The sequence below is a fragment of the Salvelinus fontinalis genome, chromosome 1, assembly GCF_029448725.1.
Source record: "Salvelinus fontinalis isolate EN_2023a chromosome 1, ASM2944872v1, whole genome shotgun sequence".
NCBI lineage: Eukaryota > Metazoa > Chordata > Actinopteri > Salmoniformes > Salmonidae > Salvelinus > Salvelinus fontinalis.
Window position 1 is genome coordinate 41656113 of NC_074665.1, and position 15028 is coordinate 41671140.

At 42.0% G+C, this 15028-nt stretch overlaps 1 protein-coding gene across 1 annotated transcript; it reads left to right on the forward strand.

Moving 5' to 3' along the window:
* The first annotated feature begins 5593 nt into the window (after window positions 1–5593).
* pgap3 (post-GPI attachment to proteins phospholipase 3) lies at window positions 5594–14065 on the forward strand. Its single transcript, XM_055921749.1, has 8 exons — window positions 5594–6738; window positions 7331–7428; window positions 9617–9769; window positions 9944–10006; window positions 10719–10780; window positions 11124–11260; window positions 11477–11681; window positions 12006–14065. Exons 1-8 carry the CDS (start codon window positions 6486–6488, stop codon window positions 12067–12069), a joined length of 1035 nt encoding a protein of 344 aa, XP_055777724.1. The 5' UTR covers window positions 5594–6485; the 3' UTR covers window positions 12070–14065.
* The last annotated feature ends 963 nt before the right edge of the window (window positions 14066–15028 follow it).

Genomic DNA, 15028 nt, shown 5'->3' on the forward strand with positions numbered 1-15028 from the left:
ATTTAATTGATAGGACATGATTTGGAAAGGCACACACTTGTCTATATAAGGTTCCACAGTTTACAATGAATGTCAGAGCAAAAACCAAGCCATGAGGTCGAAGGACTTGTCCGTAGAGCCCGAGACTGTATTGTATCGAGGCACAGATCTGGGGAAGGGTAAGAAAAAATGTCTGCAGCATTGAAGGTCCCTAAGAACACAGTGGCGTCCATCATTCTTAAATGGAAGAAGTTTGGAACCACCAAGACTCTTCCTAGAGCTGGCTGCCCAGCAAAACTGAGCAATCGGAGGAGAAAGGCCTTGGTCAGGGAGGTGACGAAGAACCCGATGGTCACTCTGACAGAGCTCCAGAGTTCCTCTGTGGAGATGGGAGAACCTTCCAGAAGGACAACCATCTCTGCAGCACTCCACCAATCAGGCCTTTATGGTACAGATGCCAGACAGAAGCCACTCTTCAGTAAAAGGCACATGACAGCCCACTTGGAATTTGCCAAAGGGCACTTAAAGGACTCTGACCATGAGAAACAAGATTCTCTGGTCTGATGAAACCAAGATTGAAATCTTTGGCCTCAATGCCAAATGTCACATCTGGAGGAAACCTGGCACCATCCCTGTGGTGAAGCGTGGTAGTGGCAGAATCATGCTGTGGGGATGTTTTTCAGCGGCAGGGACTGGGAAACTAGTCAGGATCGAGGGAAAGATGAATGGAGCAAAGTACAGAGAGATCCTTGATGAAAACCTGCCCCTGAGCGCTCAAGACCCCAGACTGGAGAGGAGGTTCACCTTCCAACAGGACAACAACCTGAAGCACACAGCCAACACAAGTCTCTTGAGTGGCCCAGCCAGAGCCTGGACTTGAAACCGATCGAACATCTCTGGAGAGACCTGAAAATAGCTGTGCAGCGAACCTCCCCATCCAACCTGACAGAGCTTGAGAGGATCTGCAGAGAAGAATGTGAGAAACTCCACAAATACAGGTGTGCCAAGCTTGTAGCATCATACACAAGAAGACTCGAGGCTGTGTTCGCTAACAAAGGTGCTTCAACAAAGTACTGAGGGAAGGGTCTAAATACTTATGCATATGTGATATTTCAGTTTTAGATTTTTAATACATTTGCAAAAATGTCAACTTTTTTTTGCTTTGTCATTATGGGGTATTGTGTGTAGATTGATTGAGGAGAAAAAATACTATTTAATCCATTTTAGAATAAGGCTGTAACGTAACAAAATGTGGGGTCAAGGGGTCTGAATACTTTCCAAATGCTCTGTATGTGTGTGTGTGTGTGTGTGTGTGTGTGTGTGTGTGTGTGTGTGTGTGTGTGTGTGTGTGTGTGTGTGTGTGTGTGTATTTATATACACTGCTCAAAAAAATAAAGGGAACACTTAAACAACACAATGTAACTCCAAGTCAATCACACTTCTGTGAAATCAAACTGTCCACTTAGGAAGCAACACTGATTGACAATAAATTTCACATGCTGTTGTGCAAATGGAATAGACAAAAGGTGGAAATTATAGGCAATTAGCAAGACACCCCCAATAAAGGAGTGATTCTGCAGGTGGTGACCACAGACCACTTCTCAGTTCCTATGCTTCCTGGCTGATGTTTTGGTCACTTTTGAATGCTGGCGGTGCTCTCACTCTAGTGGTAGCATGAGACGGAGTCTACAACCCACACAAGTGGCTCAGGTAGTGCAGTTCATCCAGGATGGCACATCAATGCGAGCTGTGGCAAAAAGGTTTGCTGTGTCTGTCTGCGTAGTGTCCAGAGTATGGAGGCGCTACCAGGAGACAGGCCAGTACATCAGGAGACGTGGAGGAGGCCGTAGGAGGGCAACAACCCAGCAGCAGGACCGCTACCTCCGCCTTTGTGCAAGGAGGTGCACTGCCAGAGCCCTGCAAAATGACCTCCAGCGGGCCACAAATATACAATATACAATATATACAAAACAATATAATTATAGAGAGAAACTCAAAATACCAACATGAGAAATACTGTACTTTATTAATGTTCCAATGGAACCCACCAAAATCATACAATTATTTAATACAAAATACATTTCACCAAAATCAAAGTTTCATAATTATTGGCAGTCCTCATTTAGTACTTAGTGCAACCATCTCTGACAAGGATAACAGCATGGAGTCTTTTACTGTAATGTTTGACAAGGTTAAGGAACACATTTGGAGGGATTTTGGACCATTCCTCTATGCAGATCCTTTCAAGATCCTTCACATTCTTGGGTTTGCACTTATCAACTGCCCTCTTCAACTCAGCCCACAGGTTTTCGATTGGATTGAGGTCCAGCGACTGAGATTTCCATGGCAAAACATTGATTTTGTTGTCACAGAACCATTTTTGTGTGGATCTTGAGGGATGTTTTGGGTCATTGTCTTGTTGGAAAGTCCACATACGGCCAAGTCCCGGCCTTCTGGCAGAGGCAACCAGATTGTCAGCCAAAATTGCCTGGTACTTGGTGGAATTCATTATGCCATCAATCTTAACCAGTGCCTCTGGACCTCTAGAATTAAAACAGCCCCAAAACATCACTGACCCACCACCATATTTCACTGTGAGTATGAGGTGCCTCTCCTTGTATGCATCTCTATTTCGACGCCAAACATGCCGATGCTGTATCTGACCAAAATGTTACATTTTGGTCTCATCTGACCAGAGCATTTTCTACCAATCATAATTTAAATGACGTTTGGCAAACTCCAAGCGCTTGCGTCTGTGTCTTGGAGTCATTAAGGGCTTTCTTCTGGCAACCCTTCCAAAGAGCCTGTGGTTGTGGAGGTGGCGTCTGATGGTGCTTTTTTAAACCTGGTGACCCCAAGGCCTGCAATTCTTTCACAGTGATTCTGGGGGTTTTGTTGCTTCTCTCACGATCCTCCTCCTTATCCTGTGGGGCAAAATGCATTTGCATCCTCTACCCGTGAGGTTTTCAACTGTTCCATATCTTTTGAATTTTTTAATAATTGCCCTGACAGTGCTCAGTGGTATATTCAATCATTTGTGGATCTTCTTGTAGCCATTACCAGATTTCTGAAGGTCTACGACCATCTGTCTCATTTGAACTGCCAGTTCTTTTGTTTTCTTCATGGTGTTGAATGACAAAAGGATATTGCATGCATAGTTTTAACAAGAAATTTGTGGAGGGGTTGAAAAACGAGGTTTAATGACTCCAACCTAAGTGTATGTAAACTTCCAACTTCAACTGTATATATATATATATATATACACTACCGTTCAAAAGTTTGGGGTCACTTAGAACTGTCCTTGTTTTTGAAAGATAAGCAACATTTTTGTCCATTTAAAATAACATCAAATTGATCAGAAATACAGTGTAGACATTGTCAATGTTGTAAATGACTATTGTTGCTGGAAATGGCAGATTCTTTATGGAATATCTACATAGGCGTACAGAGGCCCATTATCAGCAACCATCACTCCTGTGTTCCAATGGCATGTTGTGTTAGCTAATCCAAGTTTATCATTTTAAAAGGCTAATTGATCATTAGAAAAACCTTTTGCAATTATGTTAGCACATCTGAAAACTGTTGTCCTGATCAAAAAAGCAATGAAACTGGCCTTCTTTAGACTAGTTGAGTATCTGGAGGATCAACATTTGTGGGTTCGATTACAGGCTCAAAATAGCCAGAAACAAATAACTTTCTTCTGAAAATTGTCAGTCTATTCTTGTTCTGAGAAATAAAGGCTATTCCATGCGAGAAATTGCCAAGAAACGGAAGATTTTGTACAACGCTGTGTACTACTCCCTTCACAGAACCGCGTAAACTGTCTCTAACCAGAATAGAAAGAGGAGTGGGAGGCGCCGGTGCACAACTGAGCAAGAGGACAAGTATATTAGAGTGTCTAGTTTGAGAAAAAGACGCCGCACAAGTCCTCAACTGGCAGCTTCATTTAACAGTACCTGCAAAACACCAGTCTCAACGTCAACAGTGAAAAGGCGGCTACGGGATGCTGGCCTTCTAGTCAGAGTTCCTCTGTCCAGTATCTGTGTTCTTTTGCCCATCTTAATCTTTTCTTTTTATTGACCAGTCGGAGATATGGCTTTTTCTTCGCAACTCTGCCTTGAAGGCCAGCATCCCGGAGTCGCGTCTTCATTGTTGACGTTGAGACTGGTGTTTTGCGTTTTAAAATTATAAAATGATCAAGTTGGATAAGCTAACACAACGTGCCATTGGAACAGGGGAGTGATGGTTGCTGATAATGGGCTTCTGTACGCCTATGTAGATATTCCATAAAAAATCTGCCGTTTCTAGCTACAATAGTCATTTACAACATTAACAGTGTCTACATTGTATTTCTTATCTATTTGATGTTATTTTAATGGACAAATGTTTTTATTTTCCTTAAAAAATAAGGACATTTCTAAGTGACACCAAACTTTTGAACGGTAGTGTATATATAAAAAAAACTAATTGAAATCATTGTATGAGAAAACTAAAGGGTTTTTGCAACATGCCTCTCTATATAAGGACAAATTGGCCGTTGAAATTAGGTTGGTAAGTCACATGGTTGAAAAGCTATTGAAACTTTACCTTTTTAACAATATTTGTATGAAATCGTGTAAGCCCTTTGCACACCATTTGGTATTCCTAAAATGTTTTTCTCTTCCATGTGAACAATACAAAGTCAGTTTAAGGTGTCTAGGTCATAGATCAAGGACCTATTGAAATTTAAAGTAAAAAAAGGAACTAGTAAAATTAAGGTAAAATAAATTCCGAGGTTAAAGTAGATTACATTTCTTCCCGGTACCCCACCCCCAAAAAAAGATCGCCAGCAGAACAGACCTGTACATTCTGCCGCCCTTTGCAAAAAAGAAAAGACCACCGTCAAATTGTGTGTACATTCCTGTTAGTGAGCATTTCTCCTTTGCCAAGATAATCCATCCACCTGACCGGTGTGGCATATCAAGAAACTGATTAAACAGCATGATCATTACACAGGTGCACCTTGTGCTGGGGACAATTAAAAGGCCACTAAAGTTTTGTCACAGAACACAATGGCACAGGTGTCTCAAGTTTTGAGGGAGCGTGCAATTGGAAACCTGACTACAGTAATGTCCAACAGAGCTGTTGCCAGATAATTGAATGTTCATTTCTCTACCATAAGTTGCCTCCAATGTCATTTTAGAGAATTTGTGTGTGTGTGTGTGGGGGGGGGGTTCTGTCTAATAAATCCCATTTTTAGGGAAAAACAAATTATGAAGTCGCTCTGGATAAGAGCGTCTGCTAAATGACTTAAATGTAAATGTAAATGATTGGCTGGGCCTGGCTCCCAAGTGTGTGGGCCTAGGCCCACCCATGGCTGCGCCACTGCCCAGTCATGTGAAATACAGATAAGGTCCTGATGATTTTATTTAAATTGACTGATTACCTTATATGAACTGTAACTCAGTTAAATCTTTGAAATTTTGGCGTTTATATTTTTGTTCAGTATAGTTGCATTGACTGTGCGCCAGGCTGCCTACACCTTTGCCTTGTGATTATGAAACTCGTGATGGAATCGGGCAAATAAGACCTGTGCAACGCTGTACACCTTTTTTCCTTCATAAAGAGCCAACCCTGAGGTATGTTGTTCAAATCGTTAGCGACCTATTGAAGTTTGAAGGTCCGAATGTATGGCGAATATCGAAACTCAAACCAATTTTACCACGGTGAAAAACGATTGGAACCATTTCCCTATTTGACCGCGAAATTTTACGAGTATTATTACTCATTCTGTGGTATTTTAGCACAGATAGAACAATGAGACAGATGTATAAATGTGAAGCATGCGCTTGGTATTTCCATTCACTACACAATATGGTAGTGAGAGGAAGCCCACTGGCGAGCAGTGGCTGAAGATGGCTCGAAATGGATTTGGGCCGACATTCAGCGCATGTTCTCATCGATGAAACATTTGATCTCAAGACAGTTTTATATTCCCAAAACCAAAATATGTTATGAACAGAACTGGACTAAGTTTTGTTGATTTTGCCCTTTGCAAAAGTTGGGAAAAAATCGCGTTGTTTAGAAGGTATGCAAAGGCGAATTGAGTTATTGCACACGCGCACTTCAAAGTAGGCGTTCCCTAACGGAAAAATGCAGATGTCACGCCAATAGGAGCTCGTGCTTGGCTCTGCCCTTACTTGTTCTGCCCACTATGACTCATTTGCTCCTATTGGAAACGACAGGCTATGGTCTCTTGGTTTAGTTAGAAAAAAATCTTTGACTCTTTTTTTCTTTATCAACCACCGGCATGCGCAGTTCGCATGTTTATTCACACTTCCTGGTCCGGAATTTGGAAAACTGCACGGCAGGAGCGGGGTGAAAAGTACAGCAGTGCACAGTGGACCCATAGGGCAGTGATCCGCAAAGACACTTCGCGACCTACTCAACTACCGCAGGTGGAAAGATGTTCTGGTGATCTGGGTATGGAAAGCTGGGCCTTTGTTGTCAGCTCTGGGTGACATGAAATGCCGCTGCGATCGCTACCTGGTGCCGACTCTACGAACATGGCCTCGCCACTGCCCCCCTGCACAGCTGTCATGTACTCTGCCCTGGCAATCGTCGCGCTTCTCCTGCTCTCGGCGACTGCTGTGAATGCCTCCCAAGGCGACAAGGAGCCAGTTTACCAAGGCTGTGTCACGCAATGTGTCCGGACCAACTGCACCGGAGCTCGGCTCAGAGGTTTTCAGTCTACACAAGCGCCTTACATGGCGCTGACAGGTGAGGGTTTTCTGTCGCTGCCACGTTCTGGAAGTTTAAAAACTAGCTCGCTCGCGCTGGGGAACCAGTCGCCAGAAGGCTAACGTTACTACTAGAGCAGCATCCACTGATATCGTAGCTAGCTAACCAATTTCGTTATCAGTGTGGAAATGAGAAATGCATATTGCTGTCATTTTAAATGCATGTTTTCCTGTTCTGCATTGGTTAGCTGTTCGTATACTCAGACAGTGTTGCATTTTGGTGATCACTGCATGAGGTACTGCATGAAGTTTTGAAGCCAGTTGAGCATTTGATACTAATGAATTATTTGTGATGCAACAGCCTTAGCCCATTTGGCTTCTGTCAACTCAATTAACTACAGACTGTCAATGACCATGATGGTGTTGTGTTCCATCAGATAAGTTGGCTTACTGCTGTAGATTGTCAGGAACGGCCACCAAAGTCACTTTATTCTTGCTACGCAAGTTCAGAGTCAAAAATAAGAGTGAACCCATATGCTGTAATTGAACACTGCCCATTTGATTTCATTGTGTGTGTGTTCTCTCTTTACTACGTGCATTTGTCTAACTCCAGCTTTCTGTCCCTTGCCCAGGCTGGACATGTCGTGATGACTGCCGGTACCAGTGCATGTGGCAAACAGTGGGACTGTACCAGGCTGAAGGCTACAGCATCCCACAGTTCCATGGAAAGGTATGGTTCTATGCATTCTATGGTCAACCTTACCATGAGATCCTTAGTGCAGAGTTATCCAATGTCAATAAATGGCTTTCGAATAACAAACTTTTTCTGTATTTTAGAAAAACAGAATCCCTCGGGTTTAGTGTCAAAGTGGGCACAAAACCTCAAGTCAGTTACCATGAGTGTGAACTGAATAGGTAGCTCACCGGTGAGACTGGTCCTGAAGGTTTTAGCAATGTTAAACCAAAAATGTAAATTCCTAGCTTGGGACATAAAAAATGTTGATAGTGACACTCTAAGGACTCTGGCAGGTGTGCTAGTTCAGTGACACTTTGATTATGTGTGCACATCATGGTTAACCAGCACACCCAAACATCTAAAGAATAAGCTACAGACCAATCAAAACCAGCTGCTGAGAGTTGTACTGAAGCATTTTAAGCAGCTAGGCTGGCTATCTGTAGAGAAAAGGGTCATATTAATTCACCTGTTCCACAGATTTATTACTGACTCAGCCCCAAGTACCTATCAAATTATTTTACTTGTATTAGAGATTTCTACCAATACAACGCCAGAGACTCTGTTGCCAGTCTTACCTTTAAGAGCCTAACTGCTAAGAACACATTTTATACACCTGCACTGTTGAGTGGAACAAACGACTACAGCAACTTCAAATTCATGCTGACCATAACATTTAAAAAATCATGTCAAAAGCTGGCTAATGATCGAGTAATATGACAATTGTCTCTTGCCTATCTATGTAATGTCTGTATCATTTTGTTATTACAGCCTTAATTTAAAATGGATTACATTTAGATTTTGTGTCACTGATCTACACACAATACCCCATAATGTCAGTGGAATTATGTTTTTAGAAATGTTTACAAATGAATAATAAATGAAAAGCTGTGATATGTCTTAAGTCAATAAGTATGCAACCCCTTTTTTTGATGGCCAGCCTAAATAACCTCAGGAGTAAAAATGTGCTTAACATGTCAGTTAATAAGTTGCAATAATGGTGTTTAACATCATTTTTGAATGACAACCCCATCTCTGTACCCCACACATGCAATTATCTGTAAGGTCCCTCAGTTGAGCAGTGAATTTCAAGCACAGATTCAACGACAAAGACCAGGGAGGTTTTCCAATGCATCACATAGGTAAAAAATGAAAGAAATTAAAAAGCAGACCTTGAATATCCCTTTGAACATGGTGAAGTTATTAATTACACTTTGGATACACGTTATTGTATCCATTATTATTATTAATTACACCGGAGGCGCCTCTTCACTGTTGACGTAGAGACTGGTGGTTTGCGGGTACTATTTAATGAAGCTGCCAGTTGAGGACTTGTGAGGCGTCTTTCAAACTAGACACACTAATGTTCTTGTCCTCTTGCTCAGTTGTGCACCGGGGCCTTGCGCTGTTCTGTGAAGGGAGTAGTACACAGCATTGTACGAGATCTTCAGTTTCTTGGCAATTTCTCGCATGGAATAGCCTTCATTTCTCAGAACAAGAATTGAAGTACGAGTTTCAGAAGGTCTTTGTTTCTGGCCATTTTGAGCCAGTAATCGAACCCACAAATGCTGATCCACCAGATTCTCAACTAGTCTAAAGAAGGACAGTTTTATTGCTTCTTTAATCAGGACAACAGTTCTCAGCTGTGCTAACATAATTTCAAAAGGATTTTTAAAATGATAAACTTGGATTAGCTAACACAACGAGCCATTGGAACACAGGGGTGATGTGATGGTTGCTGATAGTGGGCCTCTGTATGCCTATGTAGATATTCCATAAAAAATCTGCTTTTTCCAGCTACAATAGTCATTTACAACATTAAGTGTTTACACTGTATTTCTGATCAATTTGATGTTATTTTAATGGACAAAAAATGTGCTTTTCTTTCAAAACAAGGACATTTCTAAGTGGCCCAAACTTTTGAACGGTAGTGTATGTTGTGTGTGTGTGTTTTATTTAACTAGCAGCCCTTGTTCAGTACTAGCCCTTCTAATTCAAGTGGTCCAAGTCCTTGATTAGTTGGATAAGGTACTGCAATATATCAAATTAGTGGAACGGTTTGGTGGTACTCAAGGAGAGGTTTGGAAATGAACCCCACTAGGCTATATATATGGGGATAATGAAAGACTAGGAGTCACTCTCTTTTGTCTCACTCTTTCCTTCTTTGTCCCGCTCTCTTCTACAGTGGCCATTTACGCGGTTCCTGTGCTTCGAGGAGCCAGCATCTGCTCTGGCCTCTCTGCTCAACGGCCTGGCCTGCCTTCTGATGCTGCTGCGCTACCGCAGCTCTGTGCCACGCCAGAGCCCCATGTATTACACCATCACCGCCTTCTCTCTGGTGTGTTTGAATGGGTTTGTTTCGTGAGTGTGTCGTGTGTAAGACAGACACTGTAATGTGTGCATTTGAGTGTACGGAAGTTTCATGAATTTAAGTTTTCAGGAATTTAACTTAACCTTTTTGCTCAAATATACTTATGTAAACTTGTTTTTTTAATAAGTTCTCTTTATTCAGGTTTCTCTCAATGCTTGGTTCTGGTCCACAGTGTTCCACACCCGGGACACCTATCTCACTGAGGTAATGGTCAAAACCATAACCTACCTAACCATCATACAGCAAGTGGTTAATACAGCATGTGTTACAATTAGGGTATAGCCACCTGTGACACATAGCATACGTTGAGAAACCAGGGTAGAAATCAATTCCTCTTCAATTCCTGTTGAATTGGACACATTTCCCAATAGAAATGCAGTTTCTTTTCTCAATTGAGGGAAATTTGGATGGAATAAAAGCCCCAACCCTGACAATCAGTTTGGATTTGCGGGTAGCTAGAACATACTTTAAGCTACAGTGTGATTCATTCAATGCCAAACCATCTGCCAGGACAAGAGAAAGCTTCCACTCAATCTTTATAAAACGAACAGGCAATTAGCTAATCAGGTTAACCAAAAACTCTAGGGTCTAATGACATTGTTATCTTGTACTGCCATTAAACTGTATGATCCTCAGATTACATCAGTCACTTTTTTTGTGGTGTTCAATTCATGAGTTGAAAACGACCTATTTATTTTCTATGAAAATTTTTCAATTCATGAATTAGGATGCAGCGTAATAATTTGGATGGAACTGTTAACAGGCATTTGCCATGGATTGTTGTCAATAACTAACACCTCATCACCAATCGCTCGAGGTCGAGGGTGATCTCTTCACTGTTTTTGGTTGTTGGTCAGAACTAACCGTTTTCGAAACAAAAAATATATTTGCCAATTTGTTTGTATTTACCTTCAAGAAAATGGACTACTTCTGCGCATCTGCTGTCATCCTCTACTCCATCTACTTATGCTGTGTGAGGTAAATTAAAAACAGGCTTTTTTTTCTCATACTTTTTCCTCAAGAATATTGTTGATTAACCCCTATGACATACGGTAAAAACACTGAAGGATCATTGGCAAAGGCAAACTGCGTCAGTATAGAATAGACCTCAATAAGCCATGAGTGATAATATTTATGTTAATATACATACATAGCTGTTGCGGTTGGCAACAAAAATGTCCTTCCATAAAGTGCTTTATTCCTGGGTTTGTTAATAGATGTTTCGTAAACACAAGGAAAATATGAAAGGTGATTATTAACCTCTGTATGGTTATATTTTAGGACAATGTATGATATGACATTGACCCTTATATCTCTCCAGGACGTTGGGGCTGAAGAGGCCGGGGGTGTCCAGCATGGTAGGGGTTCTGCTCATCCTGGCCTTCACCTCCCACGTGTCTTACCTGACCTTCGTCAGCTTCGACTATGGTTACAACATGGCTGCCAACGCCACCATAGGTACGGTTAACCGTACCTTAATCCATAACAAGCAAAGAACACAGATATTTCATTCTAGTCAATTGTTCCCGTGGTTACGTTCACTTTAGCATTTCTCTGCCTGCGGTCAGTCTCAATCTCTCGTTTTCCCGACCACACTATCCCCTACCCCCTCCACCCTCTCTCTCCTCATTCCCGCCTCTCTCCACCACCTCCTGTTCCCTATCCCTCCCACAGGCATAGTGAACCTGCTGTGGTGGCTGTGTTGGTGCTGGCAGAACCGGCGGACACTGCCCTACTGGTGGAAGTGTGGCGTGGTGGTGGTGCTGCTCCATGGCCTGGCCCTGCTGGAGCTGCTCGACTTCCCGCCACTGTTCTGGGTCCTGGATGCCCATGCAGTCTGGCACCTCAGCACCGTGCCTGTGCATTTCCTCTTTTACAGGCACGTATACCTCTTGTCTATCGACCTATTCCAGTGGAAGCTGGTAGATAGAGAAATGGGGAGGACAGGCTCATTGTAATGGCTACTTGCTCCCACTTACTCTACAGAACACTTTTTCATGTTTTTGAAAGCTCTAAAAGAGAGAGCTCACTCAAGTTCTTCTACTTCAAAAGTAGTCCTCATGGATAATCCATAAAAGGACAGCACTTGAAACCGTTCAATAGCTTCCCCTCGACCTTTACCATCATCCAACATCTAGGCTTGCATTCGTTTTGCACCTCTATTCCATCACCAACTTTGTCTCTTTTTTTTTCTCCTCTACAGTTTCTTGATAGATGACAGTCTCCATCTACTCAACACAGAGAAGACTGGTGTGAAACTGGAGTAGCAGGAGCTCATCACCACTTAATCCCACCTCTTTCCTCACTCACCAATCAAGGCAGCCGGACACCAGAATGGGGTGGAGCTCAGTCGCCATGGCTACCTGCACGGCACCTATGAATCTATGAATTCAATCAAAGTATAGACTTTTTTGTTTACTTTTTCATGTTTTTTGGGGGGGGTTGTTGAAATTATTTGAAATATTTATTTTTCACATGAGATTTTTCTTGACTTGATGTTTGCATTCAGTAAGCTTTGCCTTGTATAGAGTTAGAAATAAGGCCCCTTTGTCATCAAACTTAATCGAAATACTATATTGATTCATAGAATCCTGGACATTTACACAGTAGACCCGATGCACATTGGGTATCCACCGGCAATCGTACGCATGCATATCGATTTAATTGAAGGCCTCTACAGAATAGGCATCGTAGGCTTGAAGTTAGCCCCATAACAGGCACTGAACGCATTAGCTGTGTCAAAATCGGGCAGACATTTTGAAAGTGATCGAAAACGGGCCTTCATTCCTGGGTCATGTTCAATAGGCACGAAACGGAAGAAAGTGGTCTGAAACGGAGAGGTTCCATCTGAACATGTCCATTGAGAAACGGTGTGCCCTAATAAACATAACCCTCTTGTCCATGAGGGCACGGTTTGAGTTTACATTATAGGAGCTGCAGCCACCAGATGGCTCCACTACCACCCATAAGTGGAATCCACTCTCGGCACAACACTGCATGTACCCAAGTCTGTCTGTGCCAAAAGTGGCCTTACATACACAGGGAGAGAGGTGCCCGCTGTCAGGGTGGGGGTGCCAGCATATTGTTCTGGAGTGGGGGGAAGGGGACCAGGGAGTATGTTTGGAGGCCATTCCAGCTGACTTTTTTTTTTTTTCTCGCGCCATCTCACCTTTATTTTTGCGCCTATGCTATTTCCATTGCTGCTTCTTTTAGTTGATATTCTTTTCAAATTGATTTTCAAGTGAGATTTTGTATTTGTTGCCTTTTAGGATTTATTTTACATTGTGTTGATTGGTTTTCTCGGTTATGATCACTTGTTAGTTTTTTTGGGGGGGGTGGTGTTATCATGTAATGGAAGTCTTATTTTTATTCACCTTGATTGCCTTTCTGTGTGAGGAAAAGGAGAGATGGGAGCGTGACAATAGGATAGAAGTATAGAGTTGTGGACAGGGGGAGTGTACTGTGCAGTGAACCTATTGTACTTAGCAAGCGAGGGTCAGACACAGGGGGTGACTGACAACACCTGGTTTACTGTGTGTGCCCCGCCCCCAGTTTTGGATGTGTTTGGATGCATTGCACCCATGGTCTCAATATCACACACTACTCGATGCTGAGATGCTATCACACCACTCTGGAGAATGTTTTCTCTACACTTTTGCCTTACATGTATGTAACACCCTGCCTTGTCATTTTGTTTGTGTATGTACATTACACAATCTGTCGGCTTGGTAACTTATTACCATTTCCTTTGCCACATTTAACCATCTGCCTTTCCTATGTTGCTCTCTAGAACTAAACATTGGCAACTAAATTGTAATAGCTTGAATTCTTACAAAGTATAACTCTCTTTCCATGTGTTTGCTGTGCCATAGTTATGTGCACTTTGTGTAAGCATGTAACCGTGTGGGTGCATTCTAAATTCTGTCCACGCCTTTGTATGTGAGCATGTGAACAATGAAGAGTATGTGTTGCTCATGTCTCTCCTCAAGGTTCTGTTATTGCTGCGGATGACCATCATGAACTGACTCAACGTGTGTGTGTGTTTGAGTGATAACACTACCCATGAAGTAGACCCCCTGTGTGTGTGTGTGTGGCTTCACTGAATGCCAGAGGAAGTGATATGTGGGGAAAGAGGGTTACAGGAAAATCAGGAATAGTAACAGAGGACTTAGACTAAAAACATTTTTGTTCTGAATCATATTCTTTGCTTTATTATTATTTTGTTTACCATGTGCTTTTCATAAACCATTGACATTCACCTTATGATATTGTCTGAATCCAAAACAAGGCAAATCAACCCTTTGCTTTAGTCACTGTGGGTGTTATTTTAGTTCACTGGAAGCTAAAATGAAGGCAATGCCAAAACGGGACTCCATATTGTATAGAAACAATCTCAAAATGGAGACATCTCTTATCAACAAAATTGTTCCATATTCAATTTGTCTACATATTTCATAGCCCACCTGGCCTCAAGATGGCAGTATTAACAACCAAAAAAAATGAATAATACCATCTTCTTGAGGCCGGTTGGGCTACATATTTCATATAGTACCTAATGTGATTGTAAGAGTGAAAACTACTAGTAGTTATTATTTATAAATGACAACAGTGTACTAATACTTCTGCTCAGTCCAGGAAGCAAGTTGATAACCTCTTTGAACGAAGTTAGATATCTCTTCCTGGTGTTGAATCGACCAACCTTAGAATTTAAGGATGTTACAAAAAAGAACCCTGGCCAATATTCAGAGGTGAAATGTTCAGAACAAAGAAATCTGTTCAGATAGAAATGTTACTAATACAGCTGACACAATCCCTAGTCTACTTGACAGATAATCATAATATCTTCTCCACAACTTCTATCTGAATGTTCTATTATGTGGCGCCAACCTGAACAGGCCTCTGATGTTGTACTACTGTAACTCCAGGAACTGTTCTAATGATCCCTGATGACAACTCACTAAAGCACTTGTGTCCCAAATGGCACCCTATTCCCTACACAGTGCACTATGTCTTTCCCAAATGGCACCCTATTCCCTGCATAGTGCACGACTTTTGACCAGGGTACGTTTTTATCTGAGATTTACCCCGGTGGTTTACCCAAAAGGCTCATACTTTTCTGTAGTAAGACATGGCAAATTTTCTGGTTGGTGATCGTCAAGTCGATCACCAGTCCTCAAGAGTGCCCCACTGACAAGGGTATGTATGGTGAGGTATTGTCTAGTGCAG

Excerpts from the sequence above, each read along its gene's own strand:
- pgap3 (XM_055921749.1), top strand. The coding sequence starts at position 6,486 with ATGCCGCTGCGATCGCTACCTGGTGCCGACTCTACGAACATGGCCTCG. Across the intron at positions 9,770-9,943 it reads CCATCACCGCCTTCTCTCTG|GTTTCTCTCAATGCTTGGTT; the intron begins GTGTGTTTGAAT and ends CTCTTTATTCAG. Across the intron at positions 10,781-11,123 it reads ATCTACTTATGCTGTGTGAG|GACGTTGGGGCTGAAGAGGC; the intron begins GTAAATTAAAAA and ends ATATCTCTCCAG.